The 11,123-nt window shown below is 39.7% G+C and overlaps 1 protein-coding gene across 5 annotated transcripts in view; it reads left to right on the forward strand.

Moving 5' to 3' along the window:
• The window catches only part of LOC137428988 (rho GTPase-activating protein 15), a 92,383-nt gene that overhangs the window by 79,498 nt on the left and 1,762 nt on the right, over positions 1–11,123 (forward strand). For 4 of the 5 annotated variants that reach the window (XM_078780907.1, XM_068118940.2, XM_068118941.2 and 1 more), the window contains one exon: positions 2,615–2,720. In XM_078780907.1, coding sequence (XP_078637033.1) covers positions 2,615–2,720 — 106 coding nt within the window. Of the gene's footprint in view, positions 1–2,598; positions 2,721–11,123 lie in introns of all 5 variants that reach the window. The other variant, XR_010984784.2, reaches the window with a different exon arrangement.

Below are 11,123 nucleotides of genomic sequence, written 5' to 3' on the forward strand. Positions count from 1 at the left end.
GTTGCGTGTGTTTGTAAAATAAAAAATTTAAATGGTACATGATGGTGTTGTGTTTTTTTTTTGGCTTTCACGGTACGGTATGGTTAAGCACCTTTAATAAACTCTAAGCGCATTCCTTCAATAAATTGGAAATGGTACCTGGTGTTGTCGCTTTCTTTTTAATTTGCAAGCATTTTTTGTGAAACTGTAATCATGTGCATTTACGGTATGTGAAAGTTTAAAAAAATTCCTCTATGAATCAGGAACCGCCGGAAACCTATAATGTATCCCCCCCTTTTCCCCCATTGAAACAATGCCGCTGCATACATTCACGGGATTTTCATCGATCTTCGCAGATTTTCGTCGACCTTCGTGGGTTTTCTTCGACATTCGCAGGTTTTGTCTCGCCATTTCCGGGACTTTCATCGACCTTCGCACATTATCTTCGACATTCTCGGGAATTGCGTCACAATTCGCGGATTTTGCCTCGTCGTTTGCGGTTTGGTCCTCTCTATTCGTGGATTTTGCCTCGTCGTTTGCGGTTTGGTCCTCTCTATTTGCGGATTTTCGCGACTCGGGAACCTATCCCCCATTTTTCCATTGAAACGATGCTACACTATTCGTGGGTTTCGCTATTCGCGGTTTTTCCAGGAACGTATCCCCCGCAAATAGCGGCTAGCGGGGTCCGACCGTACTGTTAAACTGGAGGTTTTTACAAGTGCAACCAATGTGATTTCTATTCGTGTTGAAATATATAATAATATAATAATATAATTGTATAATAATAGTTCAAATACATAATAATATAATTGAAATAAAATAAAAGTTTTAATTGTTGTAGAAGAAAATAGACAATCAAATCGGAAGTTTACCACCATTGATGCACCGTCTTTTACACCACCTTATTTAATACGTTAAATTACTTATTCGTGCCTGTTGTTTATGTCCTTTATGACGTCCCTAAAAACAGTAAATTTCCTATTTCGAATGATTTTCAATTTCGTTTGACTGCCAAACAGACAGACTAAAACACTTACCTTAGTCCTCTCTGCACACATGCAGTCGGGATGAGATTCCGTACAATTTGCCAAACTCAGAACCAAAGTACAGCTAAACTGCAGGTTTGTGTTCTGATTCATGTTCCGACTCGTGTTCCGACTCGTGTTCCGACTCGTGTTCCGACTCGTGGTCCGATTCATGTTCTACAGTGTTAAAAATATATAATGCAATTGAAATCAAGTAGTTCCTCGATCATCGACTGAGGTTTGTCAGACAGACAGATATAATTGCTTAGCCATGCATTGTGCTATATGTACATGCGGGGGTAACTACTTTGTAACAGCAGCTTCCAAAGGGAGAGTGTAAGTAAGGATAGAATTGAAGTCAACTAGATGAGTATTTAGTGCCCATTTGGTGGCAATGCAGGGTTTGTCACATTTTGACAAAAGATGGATTACTGAAGGAGATGATTGATCAAAGGTATGAAGGAAGGAAAGAGTAAGACAGAGAATTATGTTACTAAAATGGATGAGTTATGAAGGCAGATACAAAAAGATGAATATGACAATCATTGACAAAGAAGGGTGATGCCTACGGAAAATAGAAACCTGCCAAAAGGCAGATCACTTCAGGGGGAGTATGAGGGGAAGGGAGAGGATGGTAGAGACATTCATAAGTAGTGCTGATTGTACGACGTCAATGGCAGTTTCCAATTCATTGAGAAAGCTCAAGGTTAGCATTTTGGCTTGAGAATAAAATCTTCATGCATCTCTTACTAAAAGGAGTAGCATCTGTCCATCCAACACGCTTTCTTTTAAAGGACTCCTGTTTCCGTAGACTAATACAAAATGGTACCATGGGAAAGCCAATAATCGATTCCCGATTTGAAAAACTAATACTGTAATCGATTTACCTGGAACAAAAAATTGTCAGTTTGTTTTCATGTCTGAACAAAACAAAAATCATAAAAATGCCAGTTTTAAAAGCCATTGTTCCTGCAGGGAAGAGGGAGAAGTGGGATTTAGAGCTTCATGCAGTCGTTCAAACGAAACGGTACCATTTTTATTATTCAACGACTGCAGGAACCCTTTAGAATCCAGTATAACGTGACGGACACGGAAGGAGCACACAAAATTATATATAGCAATACTTCTCGAAGCAAGGTAAAAATATATATATACAGTAAGTGCATGGAAATTGCACATAAACAACAAATTATATATAGCAATACTTCTCGAAGAAAGGTAAAAATATATATATATATACAGTAAGTGCATGGAAATTGCACATAAACAACCACAACCACAGCCATGGGGCAGCAGCAGCAGCAGCAACTTATTATAAAAGATGCCCTTTTTTAGTAGGAGTCGGTCGGTAGGTATAGATAACCATACACAATCTTTTCTATCATCACAAATCTTTTGACTGCATTTACTCTGGGTCAGCTTGTCCTTGTTCACTCCATTGTCAATATGTGCCTCTATCAGTGAAATCGATTCGATGTCCAGAAAAATGAAATTATGGATTTGAAATGTTTGCTTGATTGTGCTGGTTATAGACAAATACACAAGTTTCCCACTGTTCCCCATATCTACTGACCCAATAAAGTGTAATTTACAGGGACTTGTGTTGACAGAGTTGGCAACACATGAAGAAAAGGTTCAAACAATGCGCAACCTCATCCAGCAACTTCCTACACCCAACCATGACACAGCGCACTTCCTCTTCCATCATCTGCAAAGGTAACAGCAATTATGGTGCTTATAATGCTTTAAAAATTGATATCTACGCCAGGTATTTTACATGCATGAAGTAGGTATAAGGTTATCCAACAAAGAAAGGGCATCACATTAATGATGAATGTCCCACCAAACATTAAGTTTTATGAACGATGACATCATCAATGTCCAAAACTGAACAGAGTTCAAACAGGAAGCGACTCATGTGTAAAAGAGACTCGTGCAACATTCTCTTGTGAAATATGAGCACATCATACCATATATTGTCCCCACATACTCGTGCAACATTCTCTTGGGAAATATGAGCACATCATAGCAGATATTGTCCCCAGATACTCGTGTAACATTCTCTTGTGAAATATGAGCACATCATACCAGATATTGTCCCCAGATACTCGTGTAATAATCTCTTGTGAAATATGAGCACATCACACCAGATATTGTCCCCAGATACTCGTGTAACAATCTCTTGTGAAATATGAGCACATCATACCAGATATTGTCCCCAGATACTCGTGTAATAATCTCTTGTGAAATATGAGCACATCACACCAGATATTGTCCCCAGATACTCGTGTAACAATCTCTTGTGAAATATGAGCACATCATACCAGATATTGTCCCCACATACTCGTGCAACATTCTCTTGGGAAATATGAGCACATCATACCAGATATTGTCCCCAGATACTCGTGTAACAATCTCTTGTGAAATATGAGCACATCATACCAGATATTGTCCCCACATACTCGTGCAACATTCTCTTGGGAAATATGAGCACATCATACCAGATATTGTCCCCAGATACTCGTGTAACAATCTCTTGTGAAATATGAGCACATCATACCAGATATTGTCCCCACATACTCGTGCAACATTCTCTTGGGAAATATGAGCACATCATACCAGATATTGTCCCCAGATACTCGTGTAACAATCTCTTGTGAAATATGAGCACATCATACCAGATATTGTCCCCACATACTCGTGCAACATTCTCTTGGGAAATATGAGCACATCATACCAGATATTGTCCCCAGATACTCGTGTAAAAATCTCTTGTGAAATGTGAGCACATCATACCAGATATTGTCCCCAGATACTCGTGTAACAATCTCTTGTGAAATATGAGCACATCATACCAGATATTGTCCCCAGATACTCGTGTAACAATCTCTTGTGAAATATGAGCACATCATACCAGATATTGTCCCCAGATACTCGTGTAACATTCTCTTGTGAAATATGAGCACATCATACCAGATATTGTCCCCAGATACTCGTGTAACAATCTCTTGTGAAATATGAGCACATCATACCAGATATTGTCCCCAGATATTCGTGTAACATTCTCTTGGAAAATATGAGCATATCATAGCAGATATTGTTCCCAGATACTCGTGTAACATTCTCTTGTGAAATATGAGCACATCATACCAGATATTGTCCCCAGACACTCGTGTAATAATCTCTTGTGAAATATGAGCACATCATACCAGATATTGTCCCCAGATACTCATGTAACATTCTCTTGTGAAATGTGAGCACATCATACCAGATATTGTCCCCAGATACTCGTGTAACATTCTCTTGTGAAATGTGAGCACATCATACCAGATATTGTCCCCAGATACTCGTGTAACATTCTCTTGTGAAATATGAGCACATCATACCAGATATTGCCCCCAGATACTCGTGTAACATTCTCTTGTGAAATATGAGCACATCATACCAGATATTGTCCCCAGATACTCCTGTAACATTCTCTTGTGAAATATGAGCACATCATACCAGATATTGTCCCCAGATACTCGTGTAACATTCTCTTGTGAAATATGAGCACATCATACCAGATATTGCCCCCAGATACTCGTGTAACATTCTCTTGTGAAATATGAGCACGTCATACCAGATATTGTCCCCAGATACTCGTGTAACAATCTCTTGTGAAATATGAGCACATCATACCAGATATTGTCCCCAGATACTCGTGTAACATTCTCTTGTGAAATATGAGCACATCCTACCAGATATTGTCCCCAGATACTCCTGTAACATTCTCTTGTGAAATATGAGCACATCATACCAGATATTGTCCCCAGATACTCGTGTAGTAATCTCCTGTGAAATATGAGCACATCATACCAGATATTGTTCCCAGATACTCGTGTAACAATCTCTTGTTAAATATGAACACATCATACCAGATATTGTCCCTAGATACTCGTGTAACATTCTCTTGTGAAATGTGAGCACATCATACCAGATATTGTCCCCACATACTCGTGCAACATTCTCTTGGGAAATATGAGCACATCATACCAGATATTGTCCCCAGATACTCGTGTAACAATCTCTTGTGAAATATGAGCACATCATACCAGATATTGTCCCCACATACTCGTGCAACATTCTCTTGGGAAATATGAGCACATCATACCAGATATTGTCCCCAGATACTCGTGTAACAATCTCTTGTGAAATATGAGCACATCATACCAGATATTGTCCCCACATACTCGTGCAACATTCTCTTGGGAAATATGAGCACATCATACCAGATATTGTCCCCAGATACTCGTGTAACAATCTCTTGTGAAATATGAGCACATCATACCAGATATTGTCCCCACATACTCGTGCAACATTCTCTTGGGAAATATGAGCACATCATACCAGATATTGTCCCCAGATACTCGTGTAATAATCTCTTGTGAAATGTGAGCACATCATACCAGATATTGTCCCCAGATACTCGTGTAACAATCTCTTGTGAAATATGAGCACATCATACCAGATATTGTCCCCAGATATTCGTGTAACAATCTCTTGTGAAATATGAGCACATCATACCAGATATTGTCCCCAGATACTCGTGTAACAATCTCTTGTGAAATATGAGCACATCATACCAGGTATTGTCCCCAGATACTCGTGTAACATTCTCTTGTGAAATATGAGCACATCATACCAGATATTGTCCCCAGATACTCGTGTAACAATCTCTTGTGAAATATGAGCACATCATACCAGATATTGTCCCCAGATATTCGTGTAACATTCTCTTGGAAAATATGAGCATATCATAGCAGATATTGTTCCCAGATACTCGTGTAACATTCTCTTGTGAAATATGAGCACATCATACCAGATATTGTCCCCAGACACTCGTGTAATAATCTCTTGTGAAATATGAGCACATCATACCAGATATTGTCCCCAGATACTCGTGTAACATTCTCTTGTGAAATATGAGCACATCATACCAGATATTGCCCCCAGATACTCGTGTAACATTCTCTTGGGAAATATGAGCACATCATACCAGATATTGTCCCCACATACTCGTGCAACATTCTCTTGGGAAATATGAGCACATCATACCAGATATTGTCCCCAGATACTCGTGTAACAATCTCTTGTGAAATATGAGCACATCATACCAGATATTGTCCCCACATACTCGTGCAACATTCTCTTGGGAAATATGAGCACATCATACCAGATATTGTCCCCAGATACTCGTGTAACAATCTCTTGTGAAATATGAGCACATCATACCAGATATTGTCCCCACATACTCGTGCAACATTCTCTTGGGAAATATGAGCACATCATACCAGATATTGTCCCCAGATACTCGTGTAAAAATCTCTTGTGAAATGTGAGCACATCATACCAGATATTGTCCCCAGATACTCGTGTAACAATCTCTTGTGAAATATGAGCACATCATACCAGATATTGTCCCCAGATACTCGTGTAACAATCTCTTGTGAAATATGAGCACATCATACCAGATATTGTCCCCAGATACTCGTGTAACATTCTCTTGTGAAATATGAGCACATCATACCAGATATTGTCCCCAGATACTCGTGTAACAATCTCTTGTGAAATATGAGCACATCATACCAGATATTGTCCCCAGATATTCGTGTAACATTCTCTTGGAAAATATGAGCATATCATAGCAGATATTGTTCCCAGATACTCGTGTAACATTCTCTTGTGAAATATGAGCACATCATACCAGATATTGTCCCCAGACACTCGTGTAATAATCTCTTGTGAAATATGAGCACATCATACCAGATATTGTCCCCAGATACTCATGTAACATTCTCTTGTGAAATGTGAGCACATCATACCAGATATTGTCCCCAGATACTCGTGTAACATTCTCTTGTGAAATGTGAGCACATCATACCAGATATTGTCCCCAGATACTCGTGTAACATTCTCTTGTGAAATATGAGCACATCATACCAGATATTGCCCCCAGATACTCGTGTAACATTCTCTTGTGAAATATGAGCACATCATACCAGATATTGTCCCCAGATACTCCTGTAACATTCTCTTGTGAAATATGAGCACATCATACCAGATATTGTCCCCAGATACTCGTGTAACATTCTCTTGTGAAATATGAGCACATCATACCAGATATTGCCCCCAGATACTCGTGTAACATTCTCTTGTGAAATATGAGCACGTCATACCAGATATTGTCCCCAGATACTCGTGTAACAATCTCTTGTGAAATATGAGCACATCATACCAGATATTGTCCCCAGATACTCGTGTAACATTCTCTTGTGAAATATGAGCACATCCTACCAGATATTGTCCCCAGATACTCCTGTAACATTCTCTTGTGAAATATGAGCACATCATACCAGATATTGTCCCCAGATACTCGTGTAGTAATCTCCTGTGAAATATGAGCACATCATACCAGATATTGTTCCCAGATACTCGTGTAACAATCTCTTGTTAAATATGAACACATCATACCAGATATTGTCCCTAGATACTCGTGTAACATTCTCTTGTGAAATGTGAGCACATCATACCAGATATTGTCCCCACATACTCGTGCAACATTCTCTTGGGAAATATGAGCACATCATACCAGATATTGTCCCCAGATACTCGTGTAACAATCTCTTGTGAAATATGAGCACATCATACCAGATATTGTCCCCACATACTCGTGCAACATTCTCTTGGGAAATATGAGCACATCATACCAGATATTGTCCCCAGATACTCGTGTAACAATCTCTTGTGAAATATGAGCACATCATACCAGATATTGTCCCCACATACTCGTGCAACATTCTCTTGGGAAATATGAGCACATCATACCAGATATTGTCCCCAGATACTCGTGTAACAATCTCTTGTGAAATATGAGCACATCATACCAGATATTGTCCCCACATACTCGTGCAACATTCTCTTGGGAAATATGAGCACATCATACCAGATATTGTCCCCAGATACTCGTGTAATAATCTCTTGTGAAATGTGAGCACATCATACCAGATATTGTCCCCAGATACTCGTGTAACAATCTCTTGTGAAATATGAGCACATCATACCAGATATTGTCCCCAGATATTCGTGTAACAATCTCTTGTGAAATATGAGCACATCATACCAGATATTGTCCCCAGATACTCGTGTAACAATCTCTTGTGAAATATGAGCACATCATACCAGGTATTGTCCCCAGATACTCGTGTAACATTCTCTTGTGAAATATGAGCACATCATACCAGATATTGTCCCCAGATACTCGTGTAACAATCTCTTGTGAAATATGAGCACATCATACCAGATATTGTCCCCAGATATTCGTGTAACATTCTCTTGGAAAATATGAGCATATCATAGCAGATATTGTTCCCAGATACTCGTGTAACATTCTCTTGTGAAATATGAGCACATCATACCAGATATTGTCCCCAGACACTCGTGTAATAATCTCTTGTGAAATATGAGCACATCATACCAGATATTGTCCCCAGATACTCGTGTAACATTCTCTTGTGAAATATGAGCACATCATACCAGATATTGCCCCCAGATACTCGTGTAACATTCTCTTGTGAAATATGAGCACGTCATACCAGATATTGTCCCCAGATACTCGTGTAACAATCTCTTGTGAAATATGAGCACATCATACCAGATATTGTCCCCAGATACTCGTGTAATAATCTCTTGTGAAATGTGAGCACATCATACCAGATATTGTCCCCAGATACTCGTGTAATAATCTCTTGTGAAATGTGAGCACATCATACCAGATATTGTCCCCAGATACTCGTGTAACATTCTCTTGTGAAATATGAGCACATCATACCAGATATTGTCCCCAGATACTCCTGTAACATTCTCTTGTGAAATATGAGCACATCATACCAGATATTGTCCCCAGATACTCGTGTAGTAATATCCTGTGAAATATGAGCACATCATACCAGATATTGTCCCCAGATACTCGTGTAGTAATCTCCTGTGAAATATGAGCACATCATACCAGATATTGTTCCCAGATACTCGTGTAACAATCTCTTGTTAAATATGAACACATCATACCAGATATTGTCCCTAGATACTCGTGTAACATTCTCTTGTGAAATGTGAGCACATCATACCAGATATTGTCCCCAGATACTCGTGTAACATTCTCTTGTGAAATGTGAGCACATCATACCAGATATTGTCCCCAGATACTCGTGTAACATTCTCTTGTGAAATGTGAGCACATCATACCAGATATTGTCCCCAGATACTCATGTAACATTCTCTTGTGAAATATGAGCACATCATACCAGATATTGTCCCCAGATACTCGTGTAACATTCTCTTGTGAAATATGAGCACATCATACCAGATGTTGTCCCCAGATACTCGTGTAACATTCTCTTGTGAAATATGAGCACATCATACCAGATGTTGTCCCCAGATACTCGTGTAACATTCTCTTGTGAAATATGAGCACATCATACCAGATATTGTCCCCAGATACTCGTGTGACATTCTCTTGTGAAATGTGAGCACATCATACCAGATATTGTCCCCAGATACTCGTGTAACATTCTCTTGTGAAATGTGAGCACATCATACCAGATATTGTCCCCAGATACTCGTGTAACATTCTCTTGTGAAATATGAGCACATCATACCAGATATTGTCCCCAGATACATCCACAACTTTTTGAAATATGCTTTGTATAATTTTGACCGATCACTCAATACTGAAGAATCAGTTTACTTTTTTAAAAATATATCCGTATCTGGATTCGGATCTTCAAAATCTAATCAATTCGTCCTTGTTACACACACAACCTGTCCAACAAGTTTCATCCGAATATATCCACAACCTTTTGAGATATCCTGCTATATATCGGTTTTAGTCCTATCCCTCAATAGTGAAGAATGACCTAAAAATTATCTGATCCAGATCTGGTTTCAGATCTTCACCAAAATCGAATCGATTCGTCCTTGTCACTCCCCCAACCCATCCACCAGTTTTCGTCTGAATCCGTCCAAAACTTTTGATATTCTGTTCACAGACAGACAAACAGACAGGGATGAAAACATAACCTCCACCCACCTTTGGTGGCAGAGGTAAAGATGTGTGGCCATTGTCCAAGTCTTGTTACCACATCCAAAATGCTGGTGGATGAGTCCGAATGTCTAGATAGTAATGATGTAGTTGGTCTATTACCTTAGCAAATGCACGTCTGGCTGTCTGTGTGCCTTTTATCCACCTGGTCCCGTCCCCTCAAATGTCCCTTTGTTCACCTTTAACCCTGTGTCCTCCAGTTTATCCACCTGGCTTGACCAAGGTATAAAAAGTATTTATTCTTGGGACCAAAAGATCAAGGGAGAAAGAAGTACCATAGTGAAAGTAAGGGTGTTATATGATTAGATGCTGCAGACCTTTATACATATATATATATATATATATATATGGAGGTAGCTCAATTGGTGTATTGGTAAAGCTGCTCTATGTTCATATCATGTGATCAGTCAACTGATCCTGATCAATAGAAAATCAAAATGTACATTTAACATTGCTTGTGCTTCAAGGTGGGAAGCAACCATCATGGACTGAATTTACTGATGACTCCACCATCTGCCTTGACATCCCTCACCCTTCAAATAGGCAGGCAGCGGCCTCTTCAATCCCTTCAGACCTTCAGAAAATCACAACCTGGTCAAACACTTGGATTGCCTTTCAATCCCGATAAATCTCACACTCTCCGAAAGTACCGTCTGGCAAACCCTCCCATCTACTTTCTTAACAATCCTCTTGAAGAAGTTCATTCACTCAAGCTTTTGGGTCTCACTATCAGCCATGATCTTTCTTTGGGAAAACCTCATTCCAACGTTGGCCTCCAAAGCCAGGCGCCGACTGGGCATCCTCCGTCATGCGAGGTCCTGTCTTGGCACACCGGAATTCCTATCCACGCACGAGCCTTCATCCGCAGCTTGATGGAGTACTGCTCTCCCCTTTGGGCTGGCTCTCCTCCCTCACACCTTGCTCAACTTGATACCCTGGAAACAAAGGCCTTCAAGACAATAGTAATCTCCCACAATGAA

The sequence above is a fragment of the Myxine glutinosa genome, chromosome 6 (assembly GCF_964187855.1).
Source record: "Myxine glutinosa chromosome 6, kmMyxGlut1.1, whole genome shotgun sequence".
Taxonomy (NCBI): domain Eukaryota; kingdom Metazoa; phylum Chordata; class Myxini; order Myxiniformes; family Myxinidae; genus Myxine; species Myxine glutinosa.